This window comes from Pseudonaja textilis, chromosome 1, assembly GCF_049901715.1.
Source record: "Pseudonaja textilis isolate UNSWEBS1 chromosome 1, rPseTex1.2, whole genome shotgun sequence".
Taxonomy (NCBI): domain Eukaryota; kingdom Metazoa; phylum Chordata; class Lepidosauria; order Squamata; family Elapidae; genus Pseudonaja; species Pseudonaja textilis.
This window is the reverse complement of record NC_141990.1, coordinates 329,273,341-329,293,913: the sequence shown is the minus strand read 5'-3', so window position 1 is coordinate 329,293,913 and position 20,573 is coordinate 329,273,341. Positions and strand designations below refer to the sequence as shown.

The following is a 20,573-nucleotide window of genomic DNA, read 5'->3' as shown; positions in this document are numbered from 1 at the left end:
AGTATGAGTTGGAAAGGCATCTCTGCATAGTGAAAGGAGGTTATCCATTCCAACTCTATGAACGATTCTGTAAAATGATTGGACTGAATAGCCCAGTTATTCTCTAGAGGCTTCTTGAAACTAATTAGGACCAACTGAAATTTTCTATGCAGGGTGAAGATTGCTTTTGTTCCAAATGGGTTTTGAAAATGACAACAGTATATGTTATATTTTGGGCAAAATTCATCAAAGGGTAGGTGAGGAACCTTGCTTTCCTCAAGAGCAGAGGTGTCCAACTGGTGGCTCACAGGCCGAGTGCATCATGCACTGGCCACCCCAGCTCCGCGAAGGGAAAAACTGTCACAATACATCATGTGATGGCGACGTGATGCTGCGAGTTTCACACCCATGCTCAAGAGCCTGGTCTTTGGAAGAGATTTATCTTTTTAAAAATCAAGCACCAACTACAAAAAAATTACATAAGAAATCAACTGTATCCTCAGGGAATGGTTAAAAAATCAAGACAGCAGTTGCAACTGTGGGATTGAAATCCCCATTTTTAATGGGTTAGGTTTAGGGTGTTGCATGAGTCATATTATCGTGGCTGTCCTCTTGACTTCCTTCACTAGGCCCTGCTGAAACCACTGTGAAGACTGATGGTTCAAATCCTTTCCAGTTACAAAACTGGACTAAAAATTTAATAGAAGCCTGAAATTGCAATGTGGTGGGTAGCCAAGAAGCAGTGTGTCTCCTAGCATTCTCCTATCTATTCTGCAATTATAAGGAGTGCAACTTAAACATCTTAACCAGAGAAGATGCCATCCTGACTTGTTAATGTGGACTTTCAGGGGAACAATTGTATTTTGGGATACTACTGGAAGAAGATCTAATATAGATGCTAATTAGAAGTAACCACCCACACGGTAGTATCTCTCTGTTCCCTCCATATAAGCAAGTTCCTTCCACCCCAACAGGAGAGCATGTGTTCAATGGTGCTACTATTTGAAGTCACCCCTGTTAATTTTTTGCAAAGGTGTCAGCCTTGAGCCATGGGTGATAATTCTGGATGGAAATCCCAGATGTGGATGTCAGTGTGCGCAAGATACGGAGAATTTGGAGAGCAGAGAAAAAGAGGGAAAGGGTGAGCAGGGTGGCAAGGAAAAGAAACAGCCTTCAATGCCCAACCCACCTCCTGAAACTACTCCGAGATTCCCCTGCTCTTGCAAACTGCAGTCCACACCTCTGAGACAAACTCTTCCGGGAAGGCAAATTCACCCAGGAGCAAATCCAGTCTGCGAGCAAAGTCTTCGGGGCTCTGGCATTCTTTGGTGATCTCCACCATGCTCGAGGCTGCGGAAAATGAGCCTGAGGTTAGGATGCAGCACTGGGATAAAACATCATTTGGAGCATATTTGGACATGTTCTGGGGTGCATTCATAAAAAGGCTGCTAGGGAGGGCTGGGCCTGTGGTGGGGACACCCAATTGAAGACGAGGTATACTGTGGGGTATTGTTCAGCGTCTCAGTGAGAGCCCAAGGATCCCACAGGTACTCCTGCAAATAAAGGTTTGTGGCAGGCTCGCTACTCAGTTAATTCAATAATTACCCAGGATCCTTGTTTGATTATTAATTTAATCAAGAAGCCTAATGGATACCAATCTGGTGGACGGTCCACCAGTTCCATCTCCTTAAATTCAATGGTGGAGATGGGAAGCACATGGGTATCCAATAGTGCCATGTTGTCTACTTCTGATATCGTTTTAGACAAGATTAAGGGAATTTCATAACCTAAAGAACCCCGTCTAAGACAGTTCTCTTTATCTCTCTTTAATTGTTAGCTTCATTTCACAGGAAAACATGTACGAATTGTCCTGCTGTATCAAACTGAAAATCCATCTTCCTCAATAGTTATCCAGATTCAGCACCCTTCTCTACAGTGGTGTTTTTTCAATCTTGGCGCCTTTAAGATATGGCAGACTTCAACTTTCAGAATTCCCTAGCCAACTGGCTAGGGTATTCTGGGAGTTGAAGTCCGCACATTTTAAAGTTGCCAAGGTTGAGAAACACTATTCTACAATAAAATTCCTCAAATCTGGAATCTGAGGCAGGCTGTCTCCCAATCTGGAAGTCTCACCCAGGCAGTAGTGAGGGCAAGGTGAAAGGAATCGTCACATTTTTTTTTCAATCATATCATGTGTCATTCCCTACTCACCCAATTCGAGGTCACGTATACCCATGTAGCTTTCCAATAAGTCATCCATCTTTTCAGCAGCTTCCTCCTCAAACTCACTTGGCTGTGAAGAAAAGAAAGAAGGAGATCAAATGGAACTGAAATGCCAGGGTTGACAGGAAATTCTTGGAGTGTTTCTCAACCTTGGCGACTTTCAGACATGTGGAGTTCAACTCCCAGAATTCCCCAGACAGCCAAGATGGTTGGGGAATTTTGGGAGTTGAAGTCCACACATCTTCAAACCACCAAGGATGAGAAACAGTGGGCTGCACAACAGTTCAGAAGCAATGAAATTTGGTGCCTTCTCATGATCTTTCAGAGGCTTCTCCTGTTACAACTGGCTAGGCATCTAACAGGTATTTTACTGAGGTTAGCCCTGAGACAATCAGCTCACTTCCAACCAACCACCAAGTTTCTTATATACAGTAATGTGAGAATATGGGCACCTGGTTAATCCGATCCCTGTCCCAGAGCATACTCACAGCCTGCTCTATGGTAGCAGTGCCTGTTGCACGCAGCCGTAGTGTCTCCCTTCCACTGCCTATTTTCCCCTCACTTGAGCTCTTGCTGCTTCGTGTCCTCTGGCTGATCATATCTACAGAGGGGAGGAGAAAAGAAGATAAAGAACTCAACATCTGCTTCAAAGACAATGGACATAACAGAAGATGTTTGAGCACAAGCAAACTTTCAACAGAACGAAAAAGTTACAGAATTCACTTTTTTTTGCTAGAACCCCTTGAAGTTCATAAACAATTGTGTAAAATAGAAAAAGGGGGTGGCTTGAAGACTAGAGGCAGTTGATTAGTACACCTTGTAAGGCATCTACTAGGAGAAGAATGCCATTCCTTTGGGCCATAACTTCTTTTGGCCATAACTGGAATTTAGGGAGCTTGTTATGGACACATCGACAAAAGGCCAGTTATGGGATGCAGCCATCCACATGTTATTTGCTAAGAAGTCTTCTGAGATCAGTTAGGCGATGCTCTCATATACATATGTATTATGCTAACACTTTTGTAGCTTGCTTATCTCTCCTTTAATTTTTTCAAATTAAACACATCTTTAAAAAATTAAAAATCAGATAAGGCACAGAGCCATGTCAAGAATCGAGAAATTAGAATGACAGTCATAGGCAGTTCTCAAGCCCTTATACAAAAGTTCAAATGGTAGGATTATTGGGTCAAACTGAATGAATGACTGAAGATAGGAAATGATAGATGAGGAAGAGGAGGAGGAAGAGGAAGAGGAGGAAGAGGAGGAGGATGATACAAAGGTGGCACCAGAATAGAGACAAAGTAATAGAAAAGGAGCTAAAGTGCTCTGGAATTCAAACAGACAATCACCTGCTACATAATACTCCAGACTTAACAATTGTTGATAAAAAAGACAAAACAATCTGGATAGTGGATGTGGCAGTACTTAGAGATAGTAGAAGAGAAGAGAAAGAACTGGAGAAAATAATAAAATTCAAAGACTGGCGAATAAAACGACTGTAGCAAAAGAAACAAAAATAGAATAAATAGTGAGAGGCACCTTTGGTGCCATCCCAAATGTTCGATGGGTCCGCGTGTAAAGGAGAGGCAGGACACAGTGGGAACTGTAAGATGAGTTTATTTCAAAGTTGGTGTAAAAAAGTGCCGCTTCCGCCGAAGGCTCTGGCTTTTATAGCTAGAGCTGTCCAAAGTTTCAGCCACTGACGGGACTTCATTTTTCCTGCCAGTGGCTGGACCAATGAGTGGAGTCTATTAGTCGACTCCACTCCTTGGCCATATTTGGTCATATACAACAACCCTCCCCTCTTAGTCAGTGTTCCTCCAATCAGCTCTCACCTATGGTACGTGGTCACATAAGTAGGCAGGGCTTTGAGGGGTGCGACTGGACCTGCACACCTCACTTGCACCTGGGGCAGCGGCCCGAGCAGACGGGTCTGCCACTGCTCCGATCCCCACCAGTGGAACCATCTCGAAACTTTCCTCTGGCGTGGCAGGGACCGTTGAGCCTGAGGCCTCAGAAGGATACCACAGGACTCCCTCTTTGTAAGATAAGTGTCTCCGCCGTAGTTGCTCAGGGGTTGGAATCTGCGGGGTTGGTGTTTGTGATCTGTGTTGTTCTGTGTTTGCGTGTCAGGTGTTTGGCTGGTTGTCTGAGACTGGGACCCGGCCCCGTAGTTGATTGATGTGCCATTCCCATAGTCTCCCTTCATCTGTTTCTAATCTGTAGGAGTGGGGCCCTGTGGTTTTGATTACCCTAGCTGGCACCCACGTTGGTCCCCCAGTGTAACTGTGAGCGTAGACTGGGTCCCCTATGGTGAATTGACTGCATCTCCTGGTGGAATCCGGGGGTTTCTCTATGCTGTAGTTGGGATGGACATGGTCTAGCATAGTCTGCAGTCTCCGAGACATTAACAGTTCTGCTGGGCTGCATTGTGTTGTAATGTGGGGTGTAATATGTTGGACTAGGAGCATTCTGTCAATTCTTTCCTGCCAGTCCCCTTGGCCCATTCGCTGTAGTGTTTCCTTCATGGACTGAACCATGATCTCTGCTTGGCCATTCATGGCCGAGTGAGCTGGCGCTGATAGCATGTGTTGGATCGCCAGTCCAGCTAGGAAAGCCTCAAATGGCTGCGAGGTGAACTGTGGCCTGTTGTCTGAAATTAGGACATCTGGTAGCCCGTAGGTGGCAAATAGGCATCAGAGTGCTCTTATTGTTGCCTCTGATGTGATGGATTTCATTAATATTACTTCCAGCCACTTTGAGTATGCGTCAACAACTATGAGGAATGTTTGCATTCCTTTGCAGTGTCCTGCAAAGTCGATGTGTATTCTGGCCCATGGTGTTCTAGGTGTCTCCCACTTCCTGGGTTTTACAGCTGGGGGTGCCGGCCTGGTCTCTTGGCAGGGAGTGCACATGGCGACCCATGTCTCTATTTTCTTGTCCAGCCCCAGCTACCATACGTAGCTCCTGGCTAGGGATTTCATTCGGACTATTCCAGGGTGGCCCTCATGAAGTATTTCTAATATTTTGTTTCTTGTGGTGGGGGATAACTACCCGGTCCCCCCACAGTAGACAGCCCTTTAAAACCGATAGTTCAGCTTGTCTATTTTGGTATGATTTGTATTCCTTCCCTTGGGCTGCCTCCAGCCATCCCCTCCACACCCAGTTCGAAATCTGTGCCATAGTTTTGTCACGAGCAGTGAACCTCACGATCTCTGAGGACATCATCATTCCGGCCATAAGTTCTCTATTAGCAGAACTGTCGTGGATGGTGCTGGGTCTTCAGCTGTGTCTGGGAGAGGGCAATGGCTGAGGGCGTCAGTGTGAGCGATGTCTTTCCCTGGCCTGTGGAGTACGCAGTAGCTGTATGCTGCCAGGAATACTGTCCATCTCAACATCCTGGGTGACATGATGTTCGGTGTGGGTTTGTCGCCGGAGAGGATGCCCAGTAAAGGTTTATGATCAGTGATTAGGTCGAACTGCTTGCCATACAGGTATTCAACTGCGGTAAGTGCTTCCTTGTTGATCTGGCTGTAATTTCTTTGTGTCTTTGATAGTGTTTTTGAGAAACGATGGGGGCGATGGGGGCTTCAGTCCATCCAAGAGTGTTGCTTCTACGTCCTTGGAAGCGCCATACAGTTCATCAAGACTTTTTCATGGTAACTGTAGGGCAGTAGCTGGGTCATCTAAGTGGGATGCCAAAAGTGCCCTCGGTATTTCGGCAGACTGTGGCCCTAGCCATGCTATCAAAAGAGAGGTAGGACACAGCGGGAACTGTAAAATGAGTTTATTTCAAAGTTGGTGTAAAAAAGTGCCGCTTCTGCAGCAGGCGCCGGCTTTTATAGCTGGCGCTGTCCAAAGCTTCAGCCACTGATGGGACTTCGTTTTTCCCGCCAGTGGCTGGGCCAATGACTGGACCAAACATCTGGAACACCTCTTAAACATCACCAGCATTGACAAACTGAACATCAGTTAATTTCAAATGGCTGCTTTACTTGTAATGGCTTACATCCTATGAGATACCTTTAACACCATCAAACTACAACATCCCAGATCCTTGGAAAGGACTAAAATAATAGATGGACAAAAGTGCAAAATCCCATCTAAACATCTGGCTGACTATGCAATGAACAATAATGACTTTAATTCTTAAAGTGCCTTTTTTTTTTTGAAAGATAGCAACTTATATCAAGGCATTGTGTCACATTTTATAGGTGGATTAGTCTGAGGCTTGCTAGGGTGTTTTAAAAAGTACTATGAGCTGGACCTTCCATTGGGGAGGTCATTACGACGTGAAGTTCTTTTGTATGTGTAATACTTTTAAAAAAGAAATGGGGCTTCAACCACACAGTCACAGCAACCATTTTGATTTTTATATATCCTGCCTGGACACCCTTTGCTCTGGGTTATTCAATCTTTTCTTCCCTAAAAGGAAAAAAATGCACAAAAAATCAAGGACAAATCTGAAAGGATTCCAAATTGAGCATGGAGGTATCAGGAGGACACAATAGTCCCCTGTGAAAGAGTTGAAACATAAATACATGCCAATTGCCAAGTGCCTGAATTTTGATCATTATGAACCTCATGCTGCAACAGTTGTGTGAAAACCAGTCATAAATCACTTTATTCAGTGTCATTGTAGCTTCAGTCACTAGACAAATAGTTTTAATGTCTGTACACATTTTCCTCACAGAAATGGAGAACTTTTAACCATACAGCTCTGAGCATCCTACACTATGGGCCATGTTGGCTATCACTCTTGGACGCAGTTATCTGCCCATATTCGGGGAGTCCAGATTCCCATGCCAACCTCTTTTCATTTTAGCAGACTAAATTAGAAATGAAAACAAGAGGATTTCTTTTCTTTTCTTTTTGGCTTTTCGCAACAGGGAATTGACTTCAACCTAGCAGCAGTCTGAGATCCCAAGCCATATTTTTAATCAAAGCTGAATTAAATGAACTGTATGGCTGTAGCATGCCTTGTTAAAATTCCTGGTATGCAATCTGGGAATTGTTCTCATCTGTGACATTCTTTCAAAATGGCCGGTGAAACAGTTCTGCTGATTATCATTTCATAAGGTTACAATATACATCAGCTGCTCCTTAGCTCAAGCTCCTTGGGGAGCTGATAATATTTAGAATTTCCATAAGACAGCAACCTGTTTTCCAAACTGTAAGAAGGGTGATTTTCTACCCTTGATCTGATTTCCTCGTGTGCTAGATAAAAATAAATCTAGCTAGATAAAAATAAAAAGAAGAGAAAGGGAGGGAAGAGGAGATGAAAACTAGGGAAAATGAAGAGAGAAGCCAGGAGAGGCTTTAACTGAGACTGGATTTTTATAATATAATCTGGAACAGTTAAAACAATTAAAATTAAACAATTTTAAGGAAATCCAAAGTTCGAAAGAACGTACGAATATAGGAGAAAATAATTCCGAACAACAAAAATCAAAGCAGCAAATAAAAATGAAGACTAAAGCAAAAAAAAAAAAGTATTTCCAGCCTCAAATAATTAAACAAACGAACAATGCAAGGGGTCAACTCTTTGGGGGAGCTTTTCATAATCTTGGTGCCACTGTAGAGAAGACCCTGTCCCTTGCTTTCACCAATTTATCCACTGTTGGGGATGGGCTATATAGCAAAGAACCCCTGAAATAGATCTTAAATTACAGCAAGATTAACATGGGAAAAAGAGGGTTATTCAGATACTTAAAAACCGTTTGGATTCTACAGATAAGAACTACTAGCATTATGAACTGAGAGTCTGAGACCAAAAGCAAAATGGCAACCATTACAACTGATGTCTTTGAGACAGAATTGCTGATTAAGTAAGATGAGTATAGGTAGTCCTCGGCTACAACCATTTCTTTAGTGACCGTTCAAAGTTACAACATCACTGGAAAAAAGCGACTTATGACTGTTTTTCACACTTACAGCCATTGCAACATCCCCATGGTGACGTGATCAAAATTCAGATGCTTGGCAACTGGCATGTATTCATGATGGTTGCAACATCCCAACGTCACAGGATCACCTTTTAGGACCTTCTGACAAGCTATCTCCACAACAGGTGGTCTATCTATCTATAGAGACTGGATTCTCCATCTCTGAAGGTTTTTAAGAAAGCCCTTCACAGGAGATTTGATTGGTTTTCTTGCAGGTTGGTTGCAGAGGGCTGAACTAGATCAGTGGTAGCTAACCTTTTTGGGCTCCTATGCCGAAAATTGTGCATGCTTGCATGCCAGCACCCAGAAGGCAATGCGTGCGTGGGGGCCCCACGCCCCCTATGCATGTGCAAGCACACTGCACGCCTCTGCGCATGCGCATAACCCCCCATGCGCCCTGCGCATCTCTGCACATGCACGTGTGTCTCCTGCACCCAGGGGTGGATTCAAATTTTTTAACAAGCGGTTCTGTGGGCGTGGCTTAGTTGGTGGGCATAGCTTGGTGATCATGTGACTGGGTGGACATGGCTTAGTAGTCATGTTACTGGCTGGGCATGGCCAACTTAATATCATTCACATCGAGGCACGCATCTCCTCGCCTGGCCTCTCATGACTGTGGGGATGCTGCAACAGTTGTAAGTGTGAAAAACGGTCTTAAGTCACTTTTTTCAATGGTCACTCCACACAAGTAAAGTACCAGCAAAGGAGGGGAAAAAAAACTGGAGAGGTTCCTGAGACAGGAAGTCTAGTCCTGCCAAGAATATAATAAGGGTTAACTGAGAGGCAGTTTCTGTAAGCAACACCAGAATGTTTCCTTCCTGCCTTCCTTGCAGGATTAGGCTGGGAATTTCTTCTAACAACCAGTTCTCTGAACTGCTTAGAATGTTAACAACTGGTTCTAGTGAATAGGTGCAAACTGGTAGAATTCCACCCCTGCCTGCACCCCCCATCCCCTGCGCATGTGCACCAGATACCCAACAATCAGCTGTCGGGTGGGCAACCCACACGCATGCACAGTGGGCCTCTTCTGGGCGACCTCTCAAGTGCCAGCAGAAGTGGCTCTGCGTGCCACTTCCAGTGTGGGTGCCATAGGTTCGCCATCACGGAACTAAATGATCCCTGGGGTCCTTTCCAAATCTACAGGTTTATTATTGCATAATTCATTCTGTATAACTCTTCCAAACCTGTCAGCCCAGCCAATCAGCAAAAGTCCAAGACAAAGCAAGAGTAAGCATGATTATAATCCCTCCTTTATGGCTTGTGACAGCCATTGGCCTCTTTCTGAACATGGATCTGATGCTCTTTTGAGAGGGTGCTTAACCCATGTCCAAAAGAACCTGGAGAAAGGCTGCAGATATGGAGAAGGTTTTAAGAAGAAGCTGAAGACTCTCTCTCTGTACCTCACATCTATTGGACAATTTTACAAGTGACTAAACTTGCTGTTCATCAAATCCATCAACACTGGGATCAACCATGCATTAAAGAGAGGGATTAGTAATTAGAATAAAATAGAATAACAGAATTGGAAAGTCTTCTAGTCCACCCCCCTGCCTAGGCAGGAAAACATATACCACTTCAGACAAATGGTTATCCAACATATTTTTTAAAACTTCCAGTGTTGGAACATTCACAATTTCTGGAGGCAATTTGTTCCACTGATTAATTGTTCTAACTGTCAGGAAATTTCTCCTTAGTTCTAGGTTGCTTCTCCCCATGATTAGTTTCCATCCATTGCTACTTGTCCTGCCCTCAGGTGCTTTGGATAATAGCTTGACTCCCTCTTCTTTGGGGCAGCCCCTGAGATATTGGAACATTGCTATCATGTCTCCCCTAGTCCTTCTTTTCATTAGACTAGACATACCCAGTTCCTGCAACTGTTCTTCATATGTTTTAGCCTCCAAAAATTGCTTTCGTTTCTGGCAGAAATGCTCAGCAGGAAGGAAAAAGCAACCAGGAGAATCCACAAATCATTTCCTTAGCTTCTTCCATACAAAAATTATAAGGACAATGCCATTTGTACTCAATGAAGCTGAGAAAGCCTTGACCATCAAGAGAGAAAAACAATATTTTATGCATTTATTTTTGCTAGCTCAAGAAATATTGGAGGGTACTTTAAAGTGACCGACTGGCTGTTCCTCAATGATGCTGGGCTGTGGTGCTAGGCCTATGGTGAGACTCTGTGGTCTGGCCTCTCCTCAGTGCTCAAATATTCACTTACCAAAAGCTCGTTTAGGCTGTACCAAGCGCAAAGTAAATGGCTGTGCCTGGGGCATCTCGCGTAACATCTTGGCAACTTCGTAGTGGCGGCATCCAACTATAGTTTGGTCATTAATGGCTTCAATGCTGTCCCCCACAGAGACTGCTGGAATGCGGTTCATTATGCTACCTTCCTTAATACGCTATAAAGTGGGGAAGTACAAAAAAAGAAAAAGGTTAGAAAGAGAATAATTCTATTTATGGCCTAATGAGACTGATCATGAAAAGTGAGACAGGAGTAGCAATTTTTCTCTTTAGCAATTTGAAGATGTCTGGACTTCAACCCTCAGAATTCCTCTGTGAGCATGCTAGCTGAGGAATTCTGGGAGTTGAAGTCCAGATATCTTCAACTTGCTAAGGTTGAGAAACACTGGACAGGGTATGGTAAAAATCTCAAAATGGCAGCTGCAGCAGCATAATCAAGGTTCCACTTATTGTTTTAAATAGGCAAAACTTTGATTGTGTCATTGTGGCTGCCATCTTGATTTTTTGACCATATATTGTAGACACCTCTGTAAGAAGGGTTGGACCTGCATAATAGTTGAATGAGAAACTATTAAGAAATTATGAGGGAGAAACTATTAAGAAATAATGAGGAAAAGGTGCAATTATGTTCCTTCCTTCCTTCCTTCCTTTTTTTTTTGCCTTTCTGGGAAATTATTTTCCGTGTTCCCAGTTTGTTAATGGAGGAAAGAAGACTTACGTGAATCATACAAATTGGGGAGGGCGGAAATTTTGTTTGTGCTTTAGTTTTATTTATGTGACACGCAAAAGAGCTATCGAACACTGAGAAATATCATGCAATATAAGTCTTGAAACTGTGGACCAATATTTCTCAACCTTGGCAACTTGAAGATTTGTGGACTTCAACTCCCAGAATTCACAGAGACCTCCCCGCAACCAGTAACAATCAACCGGCTGCAATGTGATAAATTGGGATTCAAATTTAGATGACTTTGGCTACACTCTCTAACTTCTCTCAGCTTAACCCATTTTCCCCCAACTTGGTGCCTTCTCTGCATGTCACACTATAAAACCCATGCTGAGTTAGAAGTCTGGCATTCAGAGTCCCATGTATTGGGAGAGCCTCAGTGAAAGGGAGATTGGCATAATCTATTGCATGGAGATAATAGGATTGGAGTGAGTTGTGGAAACCACCTATACCAGTTTGGACTCTTTAGAGGACAGGTGTGATAAATGCAACATGAACACTGAGAGGAAAATGGGGACAGAATCTAATGGTCAGAAAACAAAAATGGATTTTACTGACATGGTGAATCCTCTGGAATAATTTATTTATTAGATTTGAGTGCTGCCCATCTTGTCTAATTCATCCAGTCCCCATAAAAATTGCCTCATGTTGCATGTATCATTCCTCCTTGCCAACATTGAGAAATGCTGGCCCAGACCTTCAATTGGCCCCAAATGCCACAAACCAGCTAATAATGAGGCCATGTTATAGGTTATTTATTGAACTACAGTCTATATTTATTCAATTTCTATGGCTGCACATCTCAGTCAATGATTCTATTATGCAAAGCTTTCACACGCAGCTCAAGATCTGGCTTATGAGTGAGATATTTGCAGGTAGAAACATGGCTATTGCAAATCAGCATGTCAGTCTTTTACCCTGTTCCCGAAGACCTACCTTGATGAAAGCATAGCCAGCCCCATTATCTGTGATGGTAAGTCCCAGAGCATCCTCTGTTTTGGTGACCTCCACCTCCTTGGTATCACCGCGGACGTGAGCAAAAATGAAATCCTCCAAACCAATCTGGCCGCCCAGCAGTTTCTGCATATCTACCTTGTGGGTGTTTAAAGTGCAGAATAGGATCTGGAGAGTGGTGTAAAATAAATTTATATTTTATATAGGGAAAAATTCTCTGTGGAAGAAGTCAAAAGGTCAGGAAATCTGAAGGCAAAGCCCTTTGGAGTCCTCTCCTTGCCTATTGCTTTTAGAAGAAGTGGTAAGATTAAAATAGGGAGGAAAATATGGAGTTTATGCAGGCATCTTCACACTGGACTGGAAAAGTCTTCCCCCTGCATAAGTGAACCTATATTTGAGATTATTCTTCCCTGGTTATGCTTGTTTCTGTCCTCCCTATCTCTCATCCTTTCCTGCCATAGACTGTAAGTCATGTGGGCACTGAGCTTTCCAAGCTCAAATTACTCATTAACTCCTTACTCTTCTTTTACCCATAGCTGAAGTTTTCATAGGCCCAAACATTGCTAACCCAGCTTTTAGTCTGCTTCCAGTTGCCGTGAAAGCTCTTCAGTTACCCCTTCATGCCTGCTCATTCCCAGTCCCTTCTTGGTCCTGGAACCTGATCATTAATCCTTTGTATTTTCTCTTCTTGTTCTGTTATCCTGAGCTATTTCATGGTCTTTTCCCCTTGGCGTCTTTGTTGTTTCTTATGTGTGATGCCGGAGGTATTTTTCAGAATATCTACACAAAAATTCCTCTCTCTTCTGGCAAGATGCTGAACATTTCATCTTATCACTGTATATTCTTAATGGGATGCTTTTTGCATCAGCACACAGTTCTGTGCACCTTCCTCCCTCCCTTCCTTCCTTCCTTTCCTTCCTTCCTCCCCTTCCTTCTCCCTCCCTTGCCATTTTCCTTCCTTCCTTCTCCCTTTCCTTCCTGCCTTCCCTCCCTCCCTCCTCCCTCCCTCCTCCCTCCCCATTTCCTTCCTTCCTCCCTCCCCTTCTTTCCTCCTTCCTTCCTTCCTCTTCCCATTTTCCTTCCTCTTCCCATTTTTCTTCCTTCCTTCTTCCCTCCCTTCCCTCGTCCCTTCTAGTAACAGAGTAACGTAGACTACAATACAGCCACACTGAACATCTAACTACCCATCATGGGCATTTGAGCCTGGCCTCCTTGCCTAATACTTTGGTGAATCCTCTCAGGGCAAAAGGACCAGGCCACCCACTTGGCTGAAAGGCTGAGAGCCCAGCCCCTTCCTTCAATGCTTCCAGCACAATAAATGGCCCCGTCCTTACCTCTGTTGAGGAGATATCAAAGACCTCTGCAATTTTGGCATAGAGCTCCTTAACATTGGTGAACCCCTCAATCTTGGCGGTGGGGCTCCCGTGAGCCAGCTGGGTGTGGAAGATGAGTCGAGGCCGCACCCGGGGTGGCGGGTGGGGTGGTCTTGGAACTGCACCGTTCTGGCCCAGAGCACATCTTTCCCCTACTGCAGAGGGTTGAGAGCCTCCAGTCTCCTGGGCCATGGGGGACCCCTTCTGCTGCTCTGCGTTGTCTTTCTTGCAGTGCTTTCCAGACTTCCGTAGCATTGAGATGCCAGGTGTTTGAACAAAGGGGACGATGGCCTCGATTAAATTATTGATGTTGCAGGTGGAACAGCAAGGCTGTAAGGCGATCCCAGCTCTGGTCTGCTACCTGGAAACCTAATCTCTACCTTCCAGTGGGCAGTTCAGTTCGGTGAGCTGCACCTCTTCCTGACAATGCCACTGCCCAGTCACACACGCAGGAAACTGCAGGAGGAAAAAAATGCCCGATCTGGCAACCTGAAGCACACAAACTTGCAAACTATTTCTGTCTCTGGGTATTTGCAGATGCCATGAGTTTCTCTAGGGAATGAAGATGTTTTGCTGGTATACCTGGAGCACATGAGGCCCAGTTGCTCACTTCTTTTATTTATGGAAAACAATTTGTGCCTGATTTCCTCAGATTCACTGTTGAGATGGTTAAATGGCTATGTTGTTCTTCCATTACAGGTAGTTCTTGACATACAGCCGTTTGCTTAGTGACCATTCAAAATTAGACAGATACCCCCTCCCCCCTTAAAAAGTCACTTATGATCCAGTTCTGAAGTTCTGATGGCCGGACCCTCCCCTCCTGGGGTCATGTGACCAATTTTGAGTACACAATAACAGGCCCTCATTTATAGCTGTTTGCAGCATCCTGCAGTCACATTTTAATGAAAACCTGGCATTTATTCCCGGTTTTCAGCAAAATACCCCTTTGCCGACGATGTCTTAATGACTGTCACATTTACTTTACAAAGGTCATAAAATCGGGTTCTTCATGTGTTGACCTGCTTTACAACTGTCACATTTATGACCTAATTGGAAAGCTGCATTTTAACTTCTTCCCTCAAGATGGCACTATAGGGCAGACTTGTCAAACTGGCAGCCTGCGGGCTGGATACGGCCCATGTAGGCCACACTCACTCTGGCTCTACCAAAAATGCAAATAATGTTGCGATACATCACGATCTTGCCCACAAGATGACTGAGTTTGACATTCCTGCTATTGAGCATTACATGCCAAAACATCCAGACCAGAGGTGGTATTCAGCAGGTTCTGACCAGTTCTGGACAACCAATAGCAGAAATTGTGAGTAGTTTGGAGAACCGGCAAATACCTCCTCTGACTGGCCCCGCCCCCATCTCTTCTCTGCCTTCCGAGTCCCAGCTGATTGGCTGGGTCTCCTTTTGTTGCCCTGCACAGGAGAATGGAGCTGGAAAGCAGGTTAGTGGGATGGGGAAGGAATGGGATTTTGCAGGATCCTTCCTGGAGTGGGGTGGAAATTTTACAGTATCCTTCCCCTGCCACGCCTATCATGCCACGCCCACCAAGCCATGCCATGCTTACCAAACCAAACCCACAGAACCAGTAGTAAAATTTTTTGAATCCCACCACTAATCTACACCCAAAGAGTTTTCCCCCCAATGCTATCACTCTGCTAAACAACTAATTCCCACAACACTGTCAAACCATCTAGTAGATCTGTATTACCTATTAACCTTCTCATCTTTCCTATAACCTATTTTCTTAGCTTCTCATTACTATAACTTTGTTATTTGTATCTCATGATTTATGTTGATTGCTTTTTTAGTATCCTATGACTATCACTGACGGTTGCATCTTTTGATTTATGATTGTATTTGTTAGGGATAACAAGATTACCTAACCTAGTTTGGGTAAAATAATATATATAAACTATGATTGTAAGTTTAAGTGTGTGTCACTTAAACTTCAAAGCATGTAATTTTGGATGCGGTTGTGAACCACCATAAGAGGGAGCAAGAGAACCTGACAATTGCTGACTATACTGGATTGATGGTTTGTTAACTGCGTGTTTTCCCTACTGCTGAGTTGCTGAAGGAAGAGAGGAGTTTTTGACTTCTTCATATCTCTACTGCGAGGAGATATATTACTGGACTGATATTTGTAAGTTTACTGACCTCTTTTTCAACACTGGAATTTGCAACTGAATAATCCCCAGATGGACTGAATTAGTGAATGATATATGGACTGTTTGACTATGCTATAACTCTTACTGGAATAAACGATTTAACTAGCACGGTGTATCTGTTTTACTGAGTGTAAGCTACAAAAAACGTCTATCTCACATATTTTGCCTGCCTGCCTGACTGCCATGCAGATTCTGCTAGGGTGTATCCCTAACACTGGTTATGGGCCCAGCTGCACAGTCAGACTAACCAGGATATAACAGGCTTATATAAAGTGAGAGTTAGTGTAGTTACACAATACTGTAAACAGACAGCTGTGTTTTATTAATTATAGTTTAATATCCAGAGAAAAGATGGCCAAGTCAATTTACCAAGTTTGTCTCTAATATCCAAACTGGATGGAACAAACTATGTTTCATGGTCTATGAAATGCAGCCTACTTCCACGGAGAGAAGGTTTGTGGAGTATAATTCAAAACCCACCAGAGGTAGATGCTTGGGATCCGGAGGATGAAGATGATGCCCAGAAAATACAAGAATATAAACTGAAGAATGAGCAAGCTCTCTGTAGAATAGGACTGACACTCTGTGACCAGCAGCTTGTCCATATTCGTGGAGAAGAAACAGCTGCTAAGTGTTGGGAGAATTTAAAGAAGATTTATGTTCGAGACAGTGTAGGAGCACATATAAATCTTACACGGAAGCTGTTCAGAACACATCTTCAAAAGAATGGAGACATGTTGACTCATATAAACACCGTGAAGAGGATTTTTCAGGAACTGCATGAAAAAGAACTTATCTTCACTGAACTACATCAGATTTATATAATTTTGTCTTCATTAGATGAGAGCTATGACGACTATGTAACTTCATTGGAAGTGCTGCCAAAAGATAACCTCACATTAACTGACATTACTGGCAGATTAATTGAAGAAGCCAGGAGAAGGCTTGAAAGGGATCAACTCAGAAGGGAACAACCACAAGAAGAGGAATTATCTTCATCAGCCTACACAATTAGAAAATGTTTTAATTGTGGAAGAAAAGGACATTTGGCTAGATTCTGCAAGAAAGAAAAATGCCACAATGTCAGCCAGAATGCAAAAAGGCATCAAAAGGATAAAAAATGCTTAGAGTTAGCCATGTATAGCAACGAAACTGTGAACAACAACAATAATTTTTGGGTGGTAGATAGTGGAGCATCGCACTGCATAACCAAAGATAAGAAAAGATTTATTAAGATGTCCACGAGTTCACAGCAGATATCGTTAGCTAATGGCTGGAAAATTAAAGCAAAAGGTGAAGGTACTGCACATTGTTCTTGCATACAAGAAAATGTAAAAATGTTATATGTACCACAACTTAAGTTTAATTTGCTTTCGGTTAGAGTTTTGATTAAACTAGGTTATGTAGTTACCTTTAGGGGAGAAAACTGCATAATAGAAAAGGAAGGTAAAAATGTGACTGCAACTTTAAAAGGTGAATTGTATGTGTTACATGATAATCAATTAGAAGTGGCTAACACAGTGTATAATAACGTTAAACCTCATGATGAATGCATACATTTGTTACACAGACGTTTAGGGCATATAAATTTTAAAATGCTCAAGCAAACGGTTGAACTGTCTAAAGGTATAAAACTGAAGCCTTGCAGTAAGTATTTGCACTGCAATGCTTGCAGTCAAGAAAAAAGCAAGGCAATACCAGCAAATAGAATTAATGGATTTAAAACTAAAGAGCCTCTAGAGGTCGTATTTGCTGATATTATAGGTCCTAAAAAACCAAGTGTGGGAGGTGCTCGTTATATATTAAGTATAATGGATCATTCTAGATATGGTTTCTGTTATTTAATGAAGAGTAAAACGGAAACATATCAGAATTTCTTTAATTGGTTGAAGTTTGCAGAAAGAAAAACTAAAAGGAAACTAGTAACTCTTGTAACTGATAATGGTATGGAATTTATAAATAATAAATTCCAAAATAGACTCAAGATGGCAGGTGTAGAACATAAAAGGTCTGCACCATATAGGCCACAACATAATTCCTTTATAGAAAGACGAGGCCAAACACTACAGGCAATGGCTCGTACCATGTTGTCGGATTCAGGATTACCTGAAAATTTGTGGGGAGAAGCAATAATGTGTGGTAATCATATATTGAATAATGTTGTTAATTCAACAACAGGTGAATTACCATTCACACGGTGGCATGGTAGAAAACCTGACCTAAGCTACATGCACACATTTGGAGCACCAGCATGGGTGCATATTCCTACACAACTGAGACATAAGGGGCAGCATAGGGCTAAAAGATTATTTTTTGTAGGTTACGAATCTAACCATAAATCTTACAGGTTCTGGGAAGAAGGTACATCTAGAGTTTACTGTAGTGCTAGTGCACAATTCCTTGAACATATAGGATGGGAAAAACTGGAGCAAGATTCAAGCAAAGATGTAATTATAGAAACCTACAAAAGACCAAACCTACATATCAGTAATAAAAAAAAATCCAATTAAAGAGGAAGTACAGGAAGAGCAAATAGGACCAGAACAGGAAGAAATAAGTGAACAGGAAGAAATAGATAACCAGGAACAGGTAGTACATGACAGTCCACCTGTAAGCCCTGTAATACCTAGATGTTCAACACGTGAAACCAGACCACCTGACAGGTACCAAGCAAGTGTAGTTTGCCAAGTTAGTAAAGTTCCAACTACTGTGGAAGAACTTAGAATGTATCCTGCAAAGGATCAAGAAAATTGGCATAGAGCAATGGAAAAGTATTGATTGGTTGGAGGTCAATTAGACAGCAACACATAAGTATGTCCACAATGGAAGCAGAATGTTCATGTCTGTCTTTATTATGTACTGATTTAATTCTGTATAAACAGTTATTATTGGATATGGGATTAACTGTTAAAGATTCCATTGTTGTGTATGAGGACAATCAAGCAGCCATACAGATGGCTACAAATATTGCTGTGAAAACAAGATCTAAGCATACAGATCTTAGATATCTGAATGTAAGGCAATCTGTAAAGGATGGTTTAATAAGACTGGAATATTGTATGACTGAGCAAAATATTGCTGATCAGTTTACAAAAGCCCAAGGTGCAGTAAAACACAAAGAGAGTTGTGATGACTATGGGTTAAGGTTATAAATAGATATATATATTATTATATTACCCAAAAGGGGAGAATGTTAGGGATAACAAGGTTACCTAACCTAGTTTGGGTAAAATATATATAAACTATGATTGTAAGTTTAAGTGTGTGTCACTTTAAACTGCAAAGCATGTAATTTTGGATGCTGTTGTGAACCACCATAAGAGGGAGCAAGAGAACCTGACAATTGCTGACTATACTGGATTGATGGTTTGTTAACTGCGTGTTTTCCCTACTGCTGAGTTGCTGAAGGAAGAGAGGAGTTTTTGACTTCTTCGTATTCTACTGCAAGGAGATATATTACTGGACGGATATTTGTAAGTTTACTGACCTCTTTTTCAACACTGGAATTTGCAACTGAATAATCCCCGGACGGACTGAATTAGTGAATGATATATGGACTGTTTGACTATGCTAAAACTCTTACTGAAATAAACTATTTAACTAGCACGGTGTATCTGTTTTACTGAGTGTAAGCTACAAAAAACGTCTCACATATTTTGCCTGCCTGCCGTGCAGATTCTGCTAGGGTGTATCCCTAACAGTATTTTATGATTATGGTCGTGATTTATCACTTCTTGTGTGTATATATGCTGAAAGCATATACACTGGAGACAAATTCCTTGTGAGTCCAGTCACACTTGGCCAGTAAAGAATTCTATTCTATAAGGACTAGAAGAAACATAGAATTTGTCTAGCTTCCAAAGGATTACAAATAAGCTCGTGGCACTTTAAGAATTTACAAATGATGCAGAGATTATAACTGGGAGAAAGTAGGGTATGGTTCAGAGCTATTGCTGTGGGGGAAGCTGAGAATGGTAAAATGGAAAGTGATAGTCAAGGTTATAGTATGCCGAAATTGAAGTTTCATCTTGCAGGACCCAGGAAGAAAGCTTTTTCTGCTGTGGTGCCTGTCCTATGGAATATATAATATCTTAAATTGACCCCATTCCTCCTGCCTTTTTAAGAAGGCCATGAAGACACAGCTCTGCCACTATGCCTTGTGGGGGGGAGGTATCTGGCAAAGAGGAAGAGCTCTTACACTGGCTATGTAGAATGAATTCTGCTACTGGTTGATTTCTTTTTAACTTGATTATGGACTGTTTAACTTGCTTTCCTATTTTTATCCTTTCCCAGCCACCCAGTTGTTTAGATGACAAGAGCTAACATACAAATCAAATAACAGCAGGCCAGGTGTGTAATATGTTCTGCAAGTACAGGAATTGTGTTTTGCTAGCCCCAAATTTGAAAATACTTTGAGGAAATTAACAAAGCACCCGTATTTTCTTGAAGCGGTGAGCTGGTTACTGGGCAGAAATCTAAGTAGATATCTCAGATTCACTCCTATAGTTTCTTCAGGTAGAATGGAGAAAAGACCCTCCTAGGTATGAGGGCATAAAGTGTTTTGTTTTTTTAAAAACAGGGGACCAAAAAAAAAAAAAAGCTTCTGTTGAATTTCTCCCTGTTTTGTGGGTATTGATTTACTGATTCCTTGTCAATGGTACAACCTCTGACCACTATGACCCAAAAGAAACCTGTCTGGGACTTTAAGACTTCCTGAAGTCACATCAGTTTCTTTCCACAGTTGTTGCGGTGGGCAACAACTTTGTTCTGTTGGAAGTTAAAACCCACCCCTCTCCTAGGAAAATGAAATACTTTAGGATATATTAAAAAGGGCAGAATATTGCCTCTAAAATAGAAGAAGAAACTGAGAGGCAGAAACTCAGCCCCCCCCCTCCCACCTCTGTAAATGGGCCATTAAGGCCCGGGTGAGTCTATTCTACATAACAAA

General features: G+C 42.4%; 1 protein-coding gene across 1 annotated transcript; it reads right to left on the bottom strand.

The window, feature by feature from the left end:
• Positions 1 to 335: 335 nt before the first annotated feature.
• On the bottom strand, positions 336 to 13,951 carry GIPC3 (GIPC PDZ domain containing family member 3). The gene is made up of 6 exons (XM_026698399.2): positions 13,404 to 13,951; positions 12,052 to 12,237; positions 10,366 to 10,546; positions 2,691 to 2,803; positions 2,191 to 2,272; positions 336 to 1,329 (listed from the first exon to the last, which is right to left on the bottom strand). Exons 1-6 carry the CDS (start codon positions 13,695 to 13,697, stop codon positions 1,178 to 1,180), a joined length of 1,008 nt encoding a protein of 335 aa, XP_026554184.1. The 5' UTR covers positions 13,698 to 13,951; the 3' UTR covers positions 336 to 1,177.
• Positions 13,952 to 20,573: the final 6,622 nt, after the last annotated feature.

Excerpts from the sequence above, each read along its gene's own strand:
- GIPC3 (XM_026698399.2), bottom strand. The coding sequence starts at position 13,697 with ATGCTACGGAAGTCTGGAAAGCACTGCAAGAAAGACAACGCAGAGCAG. Across the intron at positions 12,238-13,403 it reads TTGATATCTCCTCAACAGAG|ATCCTATTCTGCACTTTAAA; the intron begins GTAAGGACGGGG and ends ACCACTCTCCAG. Across the intron at positions 10,547-12,051 it reads CTGGCTATGCTTTCATCAAG|CGTATTAAGGAAGGTAGCAT; the intron begins GTAGGTCTTCGG and ends CCCACTTTATAG.